This window comes from Dipodomys ordii, unplaced genomic scaffold (assembly GCF_000151885.1).
Source record: "Dipodomys ordii isolate 6190 unplaced genomic scaffold, Dord_2.0 Scaffold106, whole genome shotgun sequence".
Classification (NCBI taxonomy): Eukaryota; Metazoa; Chordata; class Mammalia; order Rodentia; family Heteromyidae; genus Dipodomys; species Dipodomys ordii.
In genome coordinates this window covers 2,879,218-2,899,774 of record NW_012267322.1, presented here as the reverse complement: position 1 = coordinate 2,899,774, position 20,557 = coordinate 2,879,218, and the positions used below count along the sequence as shown (strand labels likewise).

The 20,557-nt window shown below is 37.2% G+C and overlaps 1 protein-coding gene across 3 annotated transcripts in view; it reads right to left on the bottom strand.

The window, feature by feature from the left end:
- Positions 1-4,537: 4,537 nt before the first annotated feature.
- Positions 4,538-20,557, bottom strand: part of Cyld (cylindromatosis (turban tumor syndrome)) — a 55,711-nt gene continuing 39,691 nt past the window's right edge. For 2 of the 3 annotated variants that reach the window (XM_013027948.1, XM_013027950.1), the window contains 11 exons: positions 18,331-18,713; positions 17,403-17,568; positions 16,430-16,571; positions 14,920-15,042; positions 13,260-13,351; positions 12,157-12,223; positions 9,380-9,512; positions 8,123-8,231; positions 7,213-7,331; positions 6,741-6,957; positions 4,538-5,526 (listed from right to left, as the gene is read on the bottom strand). In XM_013027948.1, coding sequence (XP_012883402.1) covers positions 5,342-5,526; positions 6,741-6,957; positions 7,213-7,331; positions 8,123-8,231; positions 9,380-9,512; positions 12,157-12,223; positions 13,260-13,351; positions 14,920-15,042; positions 16,430-16,571; positions 17,403-17,568; positions 18,331-18,713 — 1,736 coding nt within the window. In that variant the 3' untranslated portion in view covers positions 4,538-5,341. The remainder of the gene's footprint in view (positions 5,527-6,740; positions 6,958-7,212; positions 7,332-8,122; positions 8,232-9,379; positions 9,513-12,156; positions 12,224-13,259; positions 13,352-14,919; positions 15,043-16,429; positions 16,572-17,402; positions 17,569-18,330; positions 18,714-20,557) is intronic. The other variant, XM_013027949.1, reaches the window with a different exon arrangement.

Below are 20,557 nucleotides of genomic sequence, written 5' to 3'. Positions count from 1 at the left end.
AAAAGTTTAACAAAATTAAGGCTAAATCAGAGCAATCTGATAGTAAAGGGGTATTTTATATGTAATATTTCAATGTTTCCATAAACATACGATAACCTTCAGGCAAAAAAAGAATTAAATGCTAAACAGGATATCAGAAATGGAAAAGGCTGTTCAAAATGTGCTTCTATCAACTCAGTTATATAATCACAATGTCCCTGGGAAGATACAATGTTTTTGTGTGTTATAATGAGTGTCTATGGTATGATGCTAAGACTTCCCAGAGTCATTTTATAACATAAAGCCAAAGATGGTGGAGTTTCCAATATAATCCCACTATAATTTTAAAAAAGAAAAGTACACAGTATTTAAAAGCACAAGAGAATTGTAGTAGAGGCCGTGGGGCCTCGTAGGACAACACAGCATCCATGGTCCTGCACCTCAAACTCTGTTAGGAAAAGGAAAGAAATCAAGGCTTTAGGATTGGAAATGTGGCTCAAGTGGTAGAGGGCCTGCCTAGCAAGTAAGGTCATGAGTTCAAACCCCAGTACTGCAAAAGGTAGGGGCAGAAAGAGAGAGAGAGACAGACAGACAGACAGACAGAGACACAGAGAGACAGAGAGGCAGAGAGATAGAGACACAGAGAAACAGAGAGAGTCAGAGAGAAACAGAGAGTCAGAGACAGAAACAGAGAGCGAGACAGAGAAAGGACAGAGGAGCGGGGAAAGAGCCACAGAAGGAGGGAAGGAGGAGAGAAAAAGAAAAGAAAGGCAAGGTAAGGCAAGGGGAAAAGGAAATGAAGCCTGTAAAATCTGGTAAAACAAAAACAGAAAGCCCAGGCTATTGGATGGACCTCTTGGGACGCTGCTACAGGTACCGACTGCCGTTTACCGTGCTCAGGAAGAATTCTATTTCCTTCCCGCCTGTGCACCATCCTCAGCCGCTCCTCTGCTGGCTACTGCCTATCACTGCTCTGATTCAAGAGAAACTCTTCAGCTGCTCCAGGATTAAGAATAAGAGGAAGATGCTCCATCACATCCTGTCTCTTCTTCCCAATAAGACACCCAAAAGGAGAACAGATAAAGTCAAGGCCAGCTGCCCACAGGAAGAGGACACCAAGTCTCCAGAGCACTGTCCTTGTGTGGCCCCACCTGCTACACTCCTAAAATCACCAGCATTTGTACTAGGGAATTCAAAGACTGGTTTTTGCTGATGGAGAATTGCAAATGTCACTAAGTACAGCATCCCCAACCCCCAGGGAAGGTGGTCTTGTTTTAATTATAGGCCTTTAGGACTCCTGGACTTTAACGAGGACTTTTACTAATTATCCCAGAGATAAATCTTCCCATGTAATTTAAGGTAGTAGATAGTAAGAGTGATGTCATTCTCTCCTTTTAACATTGCATCGGAATTTTTTTTCTATTTCTTTGGCTCCCAGAGTCTTGATTTCCCTTAAAGATACAAAAGAGGAAAATGTTCAGGCAAATAATATCAAACATCCTTTTAAAACTCTGTTCCAAAGACTGCTAAGATCTCTAGGAGATAAAAGAGTTTAGTACATTTAGTAAAGTGCATTTCTTCCATGTAAACACAGATGAACAATGTAATAAACATGCAATTGCTCACATTTCCCTTTACGATGAGCACAACAACATTGTATGATCCCACAATCACAGAAGGGGAAAGGAACTATGTGGTCTTCCACTGCAGGGATTTCACACCTGGCTGGGTCATTCAGGTTCACCTGCTGAGCTGACCTGCAGACTTCCTAGCTTCAGCATGAAATCAGATCCAGCAGGCACAGCTTGGGACCTCAGAATTGATACTTTGTTTTCACTATGAAATAGAAATAGCCTAACCCCCCCCCCCCCATGAGAGAAAGAAACTAAAGCCCAAGCAAGAGACTACAGGGCAAGGGACAGGGCAAGGGCCTGTCTCCTAACCCCTAGTCCTTTCCTTCCCAGTTACACCATTGCCCCTCCCACAGGCCCTGCCCACCTGCCACTCACTGGCAAGGGGAGAACCAGGAGCAGATGCTTTTGTGGAAATCCGTGGTAAACTGTTGTGAGCTCAAGGACCAGGTCTCACATGCTATGTGACACAGAGCCGGGAACCTAATAACTGTCCAATAAACACGCATGGTGGTCATGCAGCTGCAGTCTAATACCATATTCTGCATTCTCACCACAGTCTACAACCATCCGAAACCCACTGGATATGACATCCAGTCTAGGAACCGTGTACACGGAACCTGTGAAGACACCACACTCAAAACAATGAGACATTTAGGTGACCGGCTCCACTGACAAGTCATGCTTCTTCTCAAATGACTGTGTGTGAGCCAAGACACAACGATGCTGGACATTCACCTAAGTACTTGGCAAACACAAAAGTGCTAGACTATTCTAAGGGGGAAATCTGGGGCAACTGTAACAACTCTATTGATTTTTTGTGTTACTGTTTCTCTTGATTTCAATGTGTTTCCCCATATGAGTCTTAGAACACATTTCCATGGATGGAGTCAGACACTTATAAAGCTGACAGTGAAGGATTGGGCACACTGAGCCACAATATTACAATGTAGTTACGCTCCCTTTCTCCCTCCCTCCCCCCTCTTTCCCTCCCAACCTCTCTTCCCATCCTCATAAACACACTTATTTGGAGGTGGAAGAATATTATTTCTTACATTTTCTATTGTAGTTCTGGATCGTGAACCATATTACAAATGAGTCTACATCTTGAATGTAGATATGATAAGAAAGGACAACCAAAACATTTTAAAAAGCCAATGGAAAAATATTAAAGATAACTTATGACTACAAAATAAATCAATAGGTACATTGGGCTTCTGTGCCATGCAACCAGCCCCAATCCAATCCTGCCCCCTTTGACAAACCAAACTTCACTGAAACAAGGAGTAGAAGTGAGTTGTTTAGAGGGATAGAAATGCACAGGGAGGGAAGAAGCTTCCAGACTTTCTTATGGTTCTCAGAAGCTAGGCTAGGATTCAGATCTGGCCACTAAACTGTACCAGGTTCCCCAGTAAGCTGACTTGTAGACCTCCACAGGAAGTCAGATCCAGCAAACATTGCTTGGGACCCTGAAATGTATACTTCTTTTCCATTCATAGGGAAGTGAATCAACCCTCTCACTGGACAGGTGAAGAAGCCAAAATGTGGTCTGAGACTACACAGACGCAGCTCCTTCCCCAGCAGTGCTGAAAGACAGATGGCTCCCCTTGGAGAGGGAGTCATTGGGACTAATCCATGGGTGAGGTTCCGCACACTCATGCACCCAAACAGATCTTCAGGCCTTCTACTGGTGTGCCTGCCAGCTAGTCTCTCTCAGTTTGGATGTGGATTCCACTTGCACAATAAAGGAGTTGCCTTCGCTTGCCTAGGCTGATAATCCAGCCTTGCCTGAGCAGGGATGCCCTTGACCAATAAACTCTGTCATCCAGTGCTTCCCTGAGCACCTAATTGTTACACAGTGTCTAGCATCCAGGTGGCCAGAGCTAGAAGAGAGCTCAGACCTTGCATTCCAGGCCCTTGCTTGTCCCAGAACAATGAAGGCAGGACCAGGTGGTGGCCAGAGGTCCTCACCCCATCCAGCCCTGGCCTTAGCACCAGCCTATACACCAAGCAGTACAAAACCTTGTACAGAATGCACATACTGTTCCATTGCAAAGGTGAAAGGTTTTATGAGAAGTTTTGTACCTTATGATTATTAAGCTAATACATACTAGCAAAATGGAATGACAAAACCAAATGGATACGATGTCTTTAAAAAAAAAACTGCAGCTGGGTGCCAGTGGATCACACATGTAGGCTTGGCTACTCAAGAAGCTGAGGTCTGGGAAGGAAAGTCTGTGGCACTTCTATCTCCAATTAACCATCAAAAGAGTTGGAAGTGGAACTGTGGTTCAAATGGTAGAGTCCTAGTCTTGAGCAAAAAAGCTAAGGGATAGTGCCTAGGTCCTGAGTTCAACCCCTGAACTGGCAAAAATGAATAAATAAATAAACAAACAAATAAATAAATAACTTCAGAGTTTGAAAAGCCTCTTTTGACATTACATATAAAGTCATATGCTATACATATGACATCTTGAAAGGTGGGAAGTCATCCCAGAAAGACAATACCTGACAACGATACTCAGAGAATACACATCCCACGGCACTGACACTGATAATGGATGGCTCCAGCCTACTGCCTCCACCGTGGCCTGTACATACACACTAGGGACAGTCCTCAGTCGATACCCTTTCTCCACTGAGTTCATCTGGAGGAGAACAGAGCTACTACTACCATGCCAATAACAATCTGAGGTATAACTGTCATTATCTTAGCTGAAACCAAGCTGAGTTTAGCGAGTGTTTAGTGAGATTGATGGAGCTGAAAATTACAGTCCTGTTTAAAATAAACCTCTTATTTATTTAAAATAGGAGGTTTAAATATCTAACATATCCCTTTAAGAAAGCATAAGTAATTCTCTGTGCCAAATTTGTTTTACATGAACTGTATATTTTTATAAGAATGTATTATTTACTGATCACTACAATCCTTTCATAAAATTTATTATTTTCTATTTCACAAAATAATTACAGCCCCTTAAAAACAACACCCTTGTGTCGTGACAGTTACTGCTATGACCAGACAGCTTCAGATGCTGAGTACCCTAATCCTCTAAGAAAATTACATTGAAAAATGGACATTTTACAACAAAATCACTCATTTATCTCAAAATCAGAACACACAGAGAACACCACCATTAAGGGAATTTCAGTATTTTCTGACCACTGTTGTAGAAACACAGAAGCTCATCAAATTGTGGACATGCAGGAAATCAGCACTATATAGGGAAGAATTAACAATTAAACTCACTCAAGTACACCTTTAACAACTGGACTCAAAGGAGATTCTTAATAAAATCAAATTGTTTCTTCCTCAAGGCAACTGTTACAATGGAAAAATGATTTCATAGCATTGGTCCATAAAGAAGAAATATTTATTTACATTCTCAATGGACTAAAAGAGGTTTGAAACTGTCACAATTAAAATTTTATGCTTCCAAAAATATATGATCAATGCACTTAACTTAAAGCTTCAGGTATTAATAACTTCATTTAGACTTTTTAAAAAACCAACATAAACATTCTTTCTAGAGTGCAAAATGCTTCTTATTAAATACTTTGGGAACACAAAAGTAACTTTTTGAAACACAGGAATCCTTTGCTGAGAGCCATCACCACCAAGATGCCCAACGCCCATTGCCGGCAATGGACGCTGGACAGAACCACCAACTGAAGGCCAATGCACACTGCAATTCTGCGCTCAGGCTGTGCCCTGCTCTGGAAGAGCCCAATTACTTGTACAAGCTCATTGTTGGGCTCTGGTACATGCACATATAAGCATCACAGAGCAGTCTGCGGGCACAGCCTTGGATTCTTCTGGAGTCCAATGAGTGCAGATCCTCTGGAGACATCTTCAAGTATTCTCCCACTTCCGGACAAGGTGTCACTTGAGGAATGTTGAAGCCATTCTGACCACCTACAAAAAAGAAGAAATAGAAAGGTTAAGAACTCTTTGGCCTAGAGCTTAGTTACACCTCGGTCAAGAGGGGAAAAACAAAGGAGGGGGTAACAATGCTCAACAGGAAATGTACTCATTACCTTACTCATGTAACCGTAACCCCTCTGTACAGTATCATTAAAATAAAAATATATATTTAATAAAAAAAGAAGCTACTGCTGGGGGTGCCTGAAATGATTAGAGTGCCACACCAGAAAGCCTTGGGGACTAGGGATTAGAGTAGCAAAAGGGAAAATGGGGTATAGGAAAAGGAATAGATACCATATTTCCAACTTTGTTCGGGGTTGGCCCTGTTCTACAAACTCAGACAGGCAGGGCAAGCAGTATTTTCATTCCTGAATCCTTGAGCCTCTAGCACTTATGTACAAAACAATGCCGAAGACTGCTAGAAAATGACCTAGAAGCTGGGTGCCAGCATCTCATGCCTGTAATCCTAGCCACTCAGGGGGCTGAGATCTGCCAGACTGCAGTTCAAAGCCACTCTGGGTAGAAAAATCTATGAGACTCATCTCCAAAATAACCAGCAAAAATCTGGGCTCAAATGGTAGAGTGACAACCAAGAAGCAAGCAAGTTGAATGAGAGTGAGGCCTTGAGTTTGAACCCCAAAACAGCCAAAAAGAAAAATAAAATGATCTGGAAGGTTCAGTTCACCACCCAATTCAGGAAGAAACAGGGCTTACTTTTCCAAAGAGGACACTTACTTCTGCTCTTAGCTCATAGTTTAGCATAGAAAACATAATTATCATATCAGAAATACTGCATTAAATACCAGACACATTAAACCTCAGCTTACTTAAATAACAGAAACCTAGGATTTCAGTAGAAAGATCAATGAGCTCCCAGATAGCTTAGTATGCAAGGTGCTCAGTTTGGCTACTATAGTTTACACAAAAATAAAAAGAAGTAGAAGGTAAACTGTTTCAGGCCTAAGAACATTATACTTCTTCATTTTAACTATCATATGCATATCAGGTTATCAAAACAATATAACTTTTTAGTTTAGGTATCAGGGTTGTTCATGAATTACAAAAAGTTAAGTCTCTGTCACTACATATATTCCTGAAAGGATTTTCTGACAAAGTATTTTATTACTCAGAACAAGCTATCCTACTGTGAATTAAGCCACTGCAAACAGACAGGCTGTAGTCTGTAGAAGAAGGATTTTAGTTACCATCCCGATCAGCCATGCTGTCAAAGAAGAGCCAGGCAGAGTCATCCTTCCCATACTTCACAAACGCAACATAGTGGCTTGTTTCTATGCAGAGAACAGCAAACAATTCCATCTTCTGGCAGGGAATGCAGCTGTGTCTCCAGTCCCAGTCAGGCAAATCTTTGGGAAGGGACACCGGGTTGTATTTGTGGTTCAGCCTCTTAGGATGAAGGTGGACCTGAAATGGACCACAAAGAGAAGACCATGCATAAATGCAGCATTTTAAGTGGATGGACTCCACAGATCTCTTCCAAATAGCAAGCAAGGACGTCACAAATGTCTGTCATGTCACTAGATAGAAGAGGCAGAGATGATACCATTTTATTATGGGTTTTGAAGTTAGCTATGATTTTACAAACTTTTTACAACCTAAAACCTGTGTTGACCTATGAATGACTTATTGTTCTACATCCAGTGGTGAAGGAAGACTCACTTGAGTGTTGCAGGTCTTACAGAACTGCTTGATCTTTCCAGCCGAGATGTCGGGGTCATCGTAGCATTCTCTACACTCGTACATTGCAAGCCCTCCACAGATCCTGCACTGCCTGGGAGCTGAGGCGGGAAAGAGGAGGCGGGGAGGGGCCTTTAAGAAATGCATTCTTCCATTAAAAAGTTATGCTCTAGAAAGATAATACTCCAGGCTTCAGAAACACTCTCCCATCCTTCTCCTAAACTGTATTAAGCCACATTTCCAGCCCCCAATTTTTGACAACATATTCTAGAGTGTTTTTTCCCTCTGATTATAAAATTTCCATTGATGAAAATTCTAACATGAGAAGAAAACTGAAAGCATGTACAATTTTAGTAAAAAGAGGTAACAACTGTCAATATTATGGATTCCCTCTAATAAAGTTACATCTGAATATTCACTATGTGTGCATATGTGTTTACACAGACACATCTGTATTAAGCTCCTCCTGTAGAATGGACTAACCTTCTCACTTAATATTGCATCATGGTCATCTCCATACACATTGGTCTTCAAAAATAGGATTTTTAAAAATGGTAATAGTTTTATTATATGGATATATAAATTTGTTCAACTACTTCCCTCTCATTAACATTTGGGTTGTTTCTAATTTCTTAATCACATAAGATTACAATACTTAATCTTTGATTCTTTTTTCAAAATGAAATCCCCAAACTAAAATTACTGGTTTAATATCAAATTGCCTAATAAAAGTATTATATCTAAAGTAAAAATGAGAAAGACTAGCTGGAGGTATGGCTCAGTAGCACCTGCCCAGCAAGTGGGAAGCCCAACATTAAAACCTCCAAAAACAAGAAGAATGACCAATTAATTTCTAAAAAGCAAACAATACAAGCAAAAGTCTTGTACTTACTGTCTTCAAGTAAATCTGTTATATTTAATTCCAAGGAAGGAAAAATTTTTTTGAATAGTTTGAAGTCTTTTCCAAACCGAGGCATCTGAATAATCAGACATGATGGTGCCTAGAAACAAAGATACACATTTTTAGAAATCAAAGTGCTGAAAAAAATGCTTCTCTATGAAACTGGAATAGCCACGGCTGTTAAGCAAGCACTGACTTTCACATAATGCCAGGAGCCTATAAAATGCAATGCGCACATACTCAAGGAAGTCTTCCGTCCTGTGAATGGATACACACCAGGACCAGGCCATTGCACGCAGCAATAACCCCACAACAGCACAACACCATGACTATGCTGTCTGCTTATTGTGGGTTTATTTTTAAGAAACGTTCTGGAAAATTAGTTTTTTAAAATATTACACAGAAACCATTCTTTAGAGGATGCTATTCCTATAAATAAACAAATAAGTGAATATGGCTGCTGAGGTTGTACTAAAACATCCCATAGTAAAAATAAACCACAAGCATGAACTACTAAAGTCCTATGGATGCTTAGACAGTAAAGAAAGAAAATTAATCCAAATGGCTTGCTCATTAACAAACCAATAAAGAATGAATTTATTGACATTTTGTCTCTTTAACAAAGAGAGAAAGTAAACATTTCTCTTTTATTTTTTTTATTATTTTATTTTTTTTGTGAACACACTGAAACATTCTCTTTTAATATATTGCATTAGTTAATGAAAGTATTTAATTAATGTAACGTGCCTGGGTAAAATGACAAAAACATAAATCTTTCTCTTGTGTTAAACTACTTAAACATTTTCAAGTTGGAAATTAGGTTGATGTTTTCTTTGGCACCTAAAATTCAAAAGAGCTCAATCTTAAATCTAAGGCATTTTCTGTAATGAGGACAAAGGTGAAACACTGCACAATTTTAAAACTTTGCTTTCTTTTTCCTTTTTAAAAGTTTTATTGTTATTATATTGGTGATGTACAGAGGGGTTACAGTTACGAGTCAGCTAAGGAGTACATTTCTTTTTGGACAATAGCTCCTAAAATTTTGTTTCCTTAACAGTGCATGCTTCAAACTGTTCTTGGTTCAAGTCAAGTCACTGAGTCTACCAGGAGCCTAAGACCCCTCCCCACTTCCAGGTAAAACCCAGGGAAGGCGGAAATGAGGCCCAGTGGAAGGCACTTATTTCAGTACAGTGCAAATGCCCTGGTTTCATCCCAGCATTGCAAAGCAAACAAAACAGTAACACGAACCTCTGCAAATTTCAGGTTACTGTTGATAAAAGACCATTCTAGTAACTGCTGAATTGTAGGAACTCCAACTTTCTCATTTTTCTCCATAAAAATTTGATAGAAGTAACAATCTTGCACCTTTTGACCTGCCGATCTAAGAGCATGCAGAAAGAAACACAGGTAACTTATATATTAATTTTTTTTTCTGTTGAGATGGGATCTTGTGAACCATTTTTTTCCAGGTTGGCCTAAAACTGTGATTCACTTGATTTCAGTGTCCCAAGTAGCTAGGATTATAGGTTTCCAGCTCACCCATTATGGTCTGTTGTCAGACCATAATGGGTGGCCACTGAAGTCCTTCATACATCTGAGTTACCTGGGATTGAATACAATATAGATATGACATGTCCAAGGAAGAGTCTCTGTAATGTTCTGTAATGAGAGACACAAGTCACACAATTGGAAAATTCCCTGTCTTTGCTTCTTGATTCCAGTGTTATCCATTTTTTGTCTGTTCCCAGCTACCAGCCTCCTTTGATAAGTGGCTATGACATTAGTGTCATTTTGTTTTTGAAGCTATATACACAATTAGTCACTATTACCATCGCTGTTATTGTTTTAAATGTGAAGGTCTAATTTACCCACGTTTACCAATTTCTTGACTCTTCCTTGTTTCTTACATCCCACTTCTTTATTCTAATTTCAGTTTATCTTACTAAAGTACATCTTGTAATACGTCTGTGAATGGTAATTTAGTCCTAGTTCTTAAAGAATTCAGTACATTTTTATTCTTAGAACTTAAGTCTGTCAAACTTCTGAAAGTCTCAGTACTGCTCTTCCTTCAGGAGCTCTGGCTGGAATCTACCTTCCACTTCTCCCATCTGCTTTTTCTTGGGTTGTCCTACACATTACCCCTGGGCTCCACTCAGCTTTTCTTCCTCCCAGTACTGGGGCACTTCCCTATTTGTGGAAATTCTATTTTTGCTGTTTATTTGTTGACCAATTCTTTTGTATCATTTGATTAAATCTCATTTTTAAGGTACTCATCCTCCAACTTGTTCTGGAAGCTGACTCTTGCTGGGTTACCAACAAAGACAAGTACAGGGGGGAAATGACCCTTGACAGAAGCAGACTAATTTAAAATACTTTTTATAATCTTCAGATACAATAATATAAGATGTTGTTTAGGGGTAGAGTGGACAGTGGACCTCTCAGGTGTGTAAGAGCCCTCTAGGATCCTTCCCAAGCTCACAAGGCCTTCAGATGGAGCAGTGTCTGACCCTGACAAGCTCTCTTGAGAATCACTACAGTTTTCAAATTGTGTTAATACTGGGAGGTTGACATCTTTCAGGTATGCTAGACTATGAAAAAAAACTAAATATAAAAATAACTCTTTGAAGCATTATTCCTTTGAAAGATAAAAGCCAAAATTCTTTCTCTCCCCAGTTGATGGCTAGATGTCCTATTATATGTACAAAATATATATATACCTTTCCTTTCCCATTTGTGTTTGAAAACTGAATACTATAATATTGAACTACTGTGCTACTTTCTATTCAGTTGTATTAATAGTTCTAATTTTATACCCATAGTACACACTGTTTTAATGTCTATTATTTTACAAAAACAAACTATAATGAAACTTATTTTTAGATAAAAGAATTCTTCAATATTTTCACCTACTTCATTTTGTAGAGAATTCTAAAATTACTTTCTGTAAGACCCAAAATAAAAAACAAGTAAAGATTCTGCTTCTGTGCAAATTATTTTGTAAAACATTAATATTTTTACATTTTTTTAAACTTCCTAAAACACGATTAATCAAGTCACCTTTCAGCTTGCATAAATCCTTTGAAAACATCTATCTCAATAAAATCTCAGTAAAACTGATTTTACTTTCATGAACTGTAAGTTTATTTCTTTCTTCCATGTGCCTAAAAGTGTACAAAGATGCTTTTAACCTTTCACCTACACAGAGAGGTAAGAACAAGAACTTGTCAATGACTGGCTTTAAGAGAAGCAAGGAGTACCTTACTAAGATGGTCAACAGAGGAAACAAGACTACAAGGGAGAAAGGTTCACCAGTTGAACTGCAAACACTCAATATACGCAGCTACATCACTGAGGCCATCTCAGTAATGTTGGAACACCTCAAATGTAACATGGGGAAGAAAAAGGCCAAGTAACAAAACTGAGAGCAAGAGATGTAATCTAAAGCTAACTTAATTCTTTCATTAACAGGTGGTCAAAAGTTTAACGCTTTCACAGAGCTGGATTAGGCATGAATTAGATTCTCCTAAAAGGTTCATTAGTAGAAATATTCACATAGTTTCATTAAAAATGAATTGCAATAACATTCCTTTCTACAGCTACATTGGGCTTGTTCTTTAAGTTAAACACGGTACTATGAAGAAGATAATTATTAACATTAATTTGCATTTATACTTGCATAGCATAATTAAGAGTCCTAAACAAATAGAAAACGAAATAAACAGTAAGGAAATCATCCTATTGAAAAGTTATAGTGGAAATGAGAGTGACTGATTTTCAAATCCTTCTATAACCTTTTTAAAAGTTACCTTATTTATTTATTTACTTTTTGTGGGTCATGGGGCCTGAACTCTGGGCTTGGGCGCTATCTCTGAGCTCTTCAGCTCAAGGCTAGTGCTCTACCATTTGAGTCACAGCACCACTTCCAGCTTTTTCTGCTTATGTGATGCTCAGGAATCGAATCCAGGGCCTCATGCATGCAAGGCAAGCACTCTACCACTGAGCCACCTTCCCAGCCTGAAAGTTACCTTATTTTTAACAATGGTTCAACCCTTAAAATATGATGAAACAGGATGTTTAGGAATTCTTCAGGATCTAGCAGAAAATTAAAAAAAAATCAAGTTAGTCATAGGCAAAATCTTAATGTAATTCCAATCTTTGTTTATACGTCTAAATTCAATTTAATTCTTTCAATTGTATTTCAACTAAAAGAATAGTTTGAGAGTATTTGAGAGTAAAGTCCTTCACTTATAGAAAAACTTTCTATTTGAAGTATTTTAGATTGAATAGAATAAAATATGAATTATGATACACTTTTCCCTAATGTTTAAACAATTAGCAAATTTCTAAACATTACAACTGGTTACAGTACACTGCTAACCAGTTCCAAGTCAAAAGCTGAATTTCTTTTTTTTAAAGTACTGGCTATGAACTCAGGGATTTGTACTTGCTAGGCTAGACCTCTACCGCTGGAGCCATAGTTCCAGCCCTCTTTGCTCTGCTAATTTTTGAGACATGGCCTTGCTCTTTGCCCAGGCCTGGAACAGTGAACTAGGATCTAGGATGGTTGGAGTGAGCTATTGCACCTGACTAGGAACTGAAGCCGTTAGCTATGTATAGATTAAAATATCAACTATAAACATAACCTTATTCTTTCATTTGAGAACTCCCTCGGACAACAGGGATAAAGTAAATGGGAAAGCATTGCTAACTCAATGCACCCTTCCTTCACCAGAGAAAGAGAAAGTAACTCAGAATATATCAATGCTGGATAGAAAGGAAAGAACTGCTTATTAATTTATCTAATGTTATGGAACCAGCTGGCTCCTTAAGAGGGTCCTTAATCCACATCACCATATACTTTTAGATGAAAGGAAGAATTACACAATAGGTAACAATTCTTACATCAGATTGAAAAAAATCTTATTTGTTAATTTGCTCTGTGGTGCTAGGGATAAAACCCAGGGTCTCTTACATACTGGGGAAGCATGATACCATTGAGCTGTATCTCAGCCCCTCAAAAAGTTCTTATTTAAAATGAAATATAAATTTCAGCTAATAATTTAGCATATAACTAAGTAATCTGCACTCAAGTTATTTTTAGTGATACATTATAAAGTAAGATGGCCACCTTTTTCTTCAGAGGTAAATCCTGATGCAGCCTCAACTTTTTCAAGTATTTTCCTCAGTTTCATAATTTTTGTAGCACACACATATCCATATCTGCATTGATAAAAACTTAATTTAAGTGACATTGGCACTTATAGTATACTATATAATACCTCTTAATAATCACACATTTCTTACACAACTCTAAGATGACATAAATCCATAGACTAGACAATTATTTCCAAGAATGCAATTATATGTTTCTTATTGAGGTTTGAAAAATTAAGGATATAAGACAAAAACACCAGATGACAATATCATATTCCCTAAAAATAATATACTATAATAAGCAGACAATATAATATTTAAGATATTATAAATGCTTTATTATATTTTTAAAATTTGCTTAGCAAATGTCACTTTATAAAACTGAATGTACAATTTTGAGAGAGAAAGTCCTGGGAGGGGGACAGATTGTTTACAAGTTTGCAAAAGACAAAATGATAATGTGAAAATCAACAATTATAATTACTTTAAAAGGTAAGCTGATGGTGGAATTCATTACAGAAGGAAAATAGAAGAGTAGGTAATTTATTCTTTTTATTTTACTTTCCTAGTCATATGACATAGTAGAGGTCACTCAGAATATACATTGTATTCTAGTATTCTGTGGTGTTTTTTTTGGTTAAAGTCTTGTGCCAAACTATATTTTGATTGTTAAATGCAAAAAGTATGTCACAAAATTTAAATTTCTCTAAATCTGGACTTTACATTCTATAGTTTGTTCTCTATATTCCTTATTATATAACCTCTGTCAGTGTACTTGTACCCATTAAAATGGTTTCATGTGTTCCCACCCCGAAAAAGAGACAGATTTATAATTTGTAAACTAGGAAATGGAGAAAGAATCACTTTGGTAAAGGAGGTAGAGGTATACCTAAATGAATTCCTTTAAAAAGAAAAACTATTACTTAAATACATCTCATTGTTTCTAGTATGTGTCAAATACCATGGGTCTATAAATAAAAACTCTTATGCCTTTTCTTTCAGATTAAATTTAGTTTAAAAAGCTATACTACATCAATTTCACAAATAAGCATAATTATTGTAAGGAATGGTGATGGAACAAACTATTTGAAAAGATCAAAAGCCCAAGTATAATATAAACATACTGCCATTGCTAACTTGTAGTATCCTCTTCTACAATTATTTAAACCACTCATATTTTATGTTTTAAGTTTTAGACACAGATCAGATTAAAGAAATTATATAAGTAAAATAAGCACAAGGATCAAAGGTTAAAATAAATCAGTATTGTACCAAGATAACCAATTTTCCTTCTTTTTTTTGTGCTGATTATGGGGCTTGAACTCATGGTTTGGGCTCTATCCTTTAGCTTTTCTGCTCAAGGCTTGTGTTTACCACTTAAGCCACACCTTCACTTCTAGCTTTTTGCTGGTTACTTAAAGATAAAAGTTTCACAGACTTTTCTGCTCACACTGACTTAGATATGTGATCCTCAGACTTCAGCCTTCTAAGTAGTTAGGATTATAGAAATGAGCCACCAGCACCTGTCTTATCCCATTTCTTATTACATGAATACAGATCACAAATTAATTACTGTACCAAAACCAGCAAGCAGAACCTCATCCAAAGGTAACATATATGCATCTTCTACTTACATTCTCAGAGGATTAACAATTTCTGTCCTCAGTAGCTCTTGAGTTTCACTATAATATTCTACATCATTCTTTTCTTTGGGTCTAAGTAATACAGTGTCCAGAACAGAACTAAAAGCAAATAAGCTGTAAAATAAAAACAATAGTTTTCTTCTTGCTATAAACACAATCTTTTTTGAGAAACATTCTAAGAAGAATTTAAAGAAAAAAAGAACATAAAAATCATAGATTTTGTGAACACAGGTAGCCAGATTCTGTGAAGATTCCTATGGGTCAATTGTAAGGGCTCACTGACTTCCCTGATCTCCAGTTTAAGGAGATCATGAGTATTAAGGAGGCAAACAAACTATGCATTGACTGTGTTAAAGGATCAAAACATGCCAAGAGTATATTAAGAAAAAGACCTGGAAAAAAATGGAAAGAAAGCCTACAAATCTGGCAACACAAAAGGAAATTTGGAATTTATTTCTCAAGTCAAACACAACTCAGTATAATACTTCTCACTCTCCTTTTGGCCATTTAACAAAAGACCTATGTTTTTCTTTTAATTACTCGTGTGTGACTAAAACCAGAAATTTGTTGGTTATCAAAGAAAACAATATTTGGGCAATATTTATTTTTATCAGAAAAACTAAAGAATATTGAATTATTGTTATGAGGATTATTCTTGTCAAAATATTTATCAAAAAATGATCCAATATCTTTCTTCTTTGTCTACTTTTAAAATTCTGATATTCCATGTTAACTTCCTAACTCTTATGACATAGCTGCACACAGCTTATAGGTTGCATGCAGCGTACCTTAAACAGTACATAGGGCCTAAAGATTCAGAGCCTAATAATTCTTCCCATGTTAAGCTGTTCCTCTTTGGCAAAACCTACGTATATGAGAGAAACAGTAATTCTATTAAAAATATTTTGTAAGCCAGGCACCAGTGGCTCATACCTGTAATCTTAGCTACTCAGGAGGCTGAGATCTGAGGATCATGTTTCAAAGCCAGCCAGGGCAGAAAAACCTGTGAGACATTTATCTCCAATAAACTACTCTGAAAAAGCTGGAAGTAGGGCTGTTGTTCAAGTGATAGAGCACTAGCCTTGAGCATCGAGAGGCTCAGGACAGTGCCGAAGCACTAAGTTCAAGCCCCAGGACTAGCAAAAAAATTAATAAAGTACTTCTATGATTACATAAAACAAAGTCAGTACAAATTCAGCCACTGGCTTATTACAAATCATGTTTCTTAACATGTGCCTCAAGACACTGCACTTATTCACTGCAGATGCATGCCTTCAGTGTATCTGTTCAACATGCGCCACCCAATCAGGTACTATTCACTCATTATTCACTGCATTATTTTTACATTACTTTTTTGGATACAGGAATAGGCTATAACATCCATAGCTTCCAAGAAACAAATTAGAGAGTAGAGTCTCCCTTTCTTGACTTCTAGTTACACACACACACACACACACGGCCCTGTCCCATGGCCCTACCATGGCATTACTTTTGAACTTACCAGAATAAGGTTGAGTCTAAGTAACAAGAATTGTAATGACCCTGGATTCCCTTCTTCTTTCCAATCATTATCTCCAACCCTTCTTTTTCCATTTTTGGTGGAGTATTTTCTTCTACTACTTCACTTAAGTATCCCCCAAAAGCTGAAAAGATTTTTAAAAATGAACTGTTTTAAGCTATTATAGTATATTTTCCCATATGTCTGTTCATATCTTAATTTTTAAATATATTTTGTTATTTTGATGCAGTATTTGTTCCCCGACCTTTGATTACTTGCTATTCAACAAGACTTGTAAAAAATGCTTTTGTTCATTTTCAACCTCACTTCCTCCATAATTTAAAAAGCACTTTAGAGTATCATGTATAAAAGTATCTGTTAAAAAATATTTTACTTTGAAGTCCAAAAAAGAGAAAAAATGTCCCATACTTTCAACACTAAGAAAAATATTTTCCATGTACAAGTTTTTCTTATTTAGATCTGCTTAAACCTCATGTTTCACCCCTATTATCCAGAACTGGGAAAAGACAAAACTAGGAAACTGCCATCCATCACAAGTGATGACAAAGAGTTGTCATCTATCCATCAAACTAAAGCTAATCCGATGGGCACGATTTCTGATAAGACATGCTGACTGGTATACTTAAACCACTCACTAAGGGCATGTCAGTGCCAGAAAGATGGCCACATTTCAATTTCTACCTCCAGTGTTGCTCAAAACTAAATGTGTGTAACCAACAGAAAGAAAAAAATAAATCCCACTATTTTTCAGGTCCTACTTTCCTTGACCAACACTTAAAAAATGCTCCTCCTATCACACAATTACCTAGATAATAAACCAAGCAACTATACCAACTTAGAAGCTTGAAGAGCACTGGGAAAAAAAAAAAAACCATTTAAACACTGTCACCATCACTTAATACAAAACAGAATGAAGTCATTCCAGCTTGGAAATAAATGGAAAGCATCCAAATACCTAAAGAGTTACAGCGTTCAATCTGATTGGAAACAGGCTGCAGGGACGCAAACCTAGAGTCAGGCCTGCAGCTCTTCAGTTTCACGAACAGCGCCTTTTTCAGGGCACAGGTGAAATATCGAGTGCCCCTGAAGGTTCCATCTGTACAGCCTGCACTTTCATCCTCCTGTAAAAGAAAGGCTTCCATTTGCGTTACCCCATACCTTACAGGGAGAGCACTTAAAAGGTTTGAGGTGTCTCAAAGCTGACCCTTTCACTAGATTCCCTGTCAATACCCGTATGGCAACTACATCAAGAAAAAGTTGATTCCTTAGTGCTTCAGCCCTGAGCTATTGAATTAAAACAATTAATTCCACAAGCCTGACTAGACTACCTTGTATTCATGTGTGGAATTCACAACTAATCACCTCCCCACCTTGTACAATGCTAATTTAAAAAGTCATTATGTAATTGGCCATGCTCGCTCTTCTGTCTGTGTTGGCAATGCTGAAAGCATGGAGAAGGGATCTCACTTGGCCTGGGTCCTGCTGAACATCCCATATGGCCCATAAAAAATTAAAATTAAAATATTGGTAAAAAAAGAAATTAATTCCTTAGTCCAGAAAGAAGTCCTCAATGTTATTTCCTTTTGGAGCATATACTAGACATTCTCTGGTCAGCTGGCTGAGAAACAAAGAGATTAACTGTTAACAGATTTGCTTTCCTTAATACATTCTCTTTAACATAAATTATTTTTATTCCTTGAACATAGATCAACCAATCTTTAGATTAATTGAATCAGAAGTAACGAGGGAAGTAATAAAAATTTTCTCTTCTAATGGCTTTTTTTTACAAATATAATGGTTTCCCCAAAGGTATATAATAGGTAAAGATCTATACAAAACCCCGTATTAAAAAGAATTGCAATTGTTAGGTCAAGTTAAATTACCAGTTCCAGTCCAGCTAGCACGTCATTGAGTCCTGGTGGCTGCCCAATCCAACGGATCACACCATAAAAAGGAGGGTTCTCTCTCACTTCAGCCAGCGAGCCCACCTCGAGGCCATGTGAGCTACCAGAAGAGCTGGGCACAGGTGGGCTCTCCTGGACAGGCATGCTGCTCAGCTCTCCCATCACAGACTGAACTGACAGAGAAAGCGGGTTGTGACCAATACTGCCATTGGTGTTGGGCATCTTCGTCAGACTGAAGGGTAAAGAGTGAAATCTGTTCTCACTAGATAAGGAGGAGTTCATGGAAGGTGGCTGCAGTGGTGGTGAAGAACGTCCGAAATCTGGAGATAGCTCTGTAAGTGACTTTGCAGGATCCTCTGCAACTGTATAAAAATTATTCCTCATTAGCGAAAGTCATTCAAAAATGTTAAATGTGCCTAACATCTCTAAAAATTGAGATCTAGTCCAACTGTCTACCTGACCTATGAGGATCCTTGCAAACATGACAAATGATATCTCTAAAACAGTGTTCTTGCTTCTCTTCCCCACCATTGCAGTAAATATCACTCAACTGCTCAAGCTAAAAAATCTGTTACTGATTGATCATCAAGTAGATTGTACTATTTGCCTATAATATAAATAAGCCAGAAATCAATATAAAAAGATGGCAAAAGTGAGAAATTAATTGCAAATAAGTAATGGACAAAAAGAAGAGATGATAGTATAAGATTTAAAAATTAATTAAAAAGGAAAGAGAAAACAAAAAAACTTGTAGAACACAGATAAAATAATATTTGCAAAGAAACTTTATAAGCTATTTTAGAATGAATTCAAAATACAACTTAAAATGTTAGAAGAAATCAAATAAGTTTCTCAAAGTAGGCAAGAATAAATAAAAGAACAAAGATTAGTGAAGGAGAAAACAAACATACAATAAAGAAGCTTAAGCCCAAAATTAACAAAGACAGAAAATCGCTGAAGAAAAGAACATACAGTGGAGGCAATCATAGTCAAAAGCTGTTTCCTTAAGATGACTAATAACGCTAACAGGCAGCTACTACATATGGAAAGATGAACTTCTTAATAAATAGTGCTGAGATAATCACATATCCATATCTTCAAAAAAATTAAACTGAAATCCTATTCATCAGTTCAAGGTGTTATATTCAACAAATGTGACAGGCAAAACTTTAAATGTTTAGAAGTCAGTATAGAAAAACATTCTCTATGACTTTAGGATAAAGATAAATTTCTTATATATAAGTATATAAGTCATAAAGAAAAATGATAAATACAATCATATTAAAATTAAAACATTCTTGTACATTAAAAGGTACTATAACAAGTGTGAAATTCTGAACCACAAGAAAGAATATATTTGTACTACAGGTGTGTGTGTGTGTGTGTGTGTGTGTGTGTACATATACAGACATAGAAACACACACATATATGACAAAAGATTAGAACTTGGGAAAAGTCTATAAATCAGTAAGAAGAGAAAAATAACAAAATAAACAAAAAAAGGCCAAAGATAAAAAGGTTTCTTTTTTTCCTTTTTTTGTCTATGAAGTTGCTGTTTATTTTTGTTTTTTGGCCTGTTTGATGAATGTGTGAAACAATGTTGTCCAACAATAAACTGGAATTTTATTTTGCTGAGTTGTTCTAACAAAACAAAAAAAAATAAGCGAAAGACAAAGCAATTCATAGAATCTCAAATAATTAACAAATCAATGAATAGATTCTTGCTCTAATATATAAATAAAAGCCAAAAGCACTAAACTGAGATCTCATCTAGAAAGTTATATACATCTTACAGAAGCATTGGTAGCTCACATCTGTAACCCTAGCTATTCAGGAGGCTGAGATTTGGAAGATCATAGTCTGAAGCCAGGCTAGGAAGAAAAGTGCCCAGCTAAGTAAGGAAGCCATGCAAGCACTAGGCCTTGAGTTCAGACCTCAGCCCCCACCAAAACAATGTTATAGAACATTGATACTCATTGGAGTATGCTACAGATTGTATGTTTCTGTCCCTAAAATGCCTATGTTGAAACCTAATCTGCAATGTGATTGTATTAGGGGAGGACTGTGAGGGTGATTAGATTATAAGGATGTGAATGACATCAGTACTCAAAAACAGGCATCAGAACTCCCTTGCCCTTCGGCAATGTGAGGCCATTGCAAAAAGACAGTTGTTTGTGAATCAAGAAATGAGTCTTCGGGGGGGGGG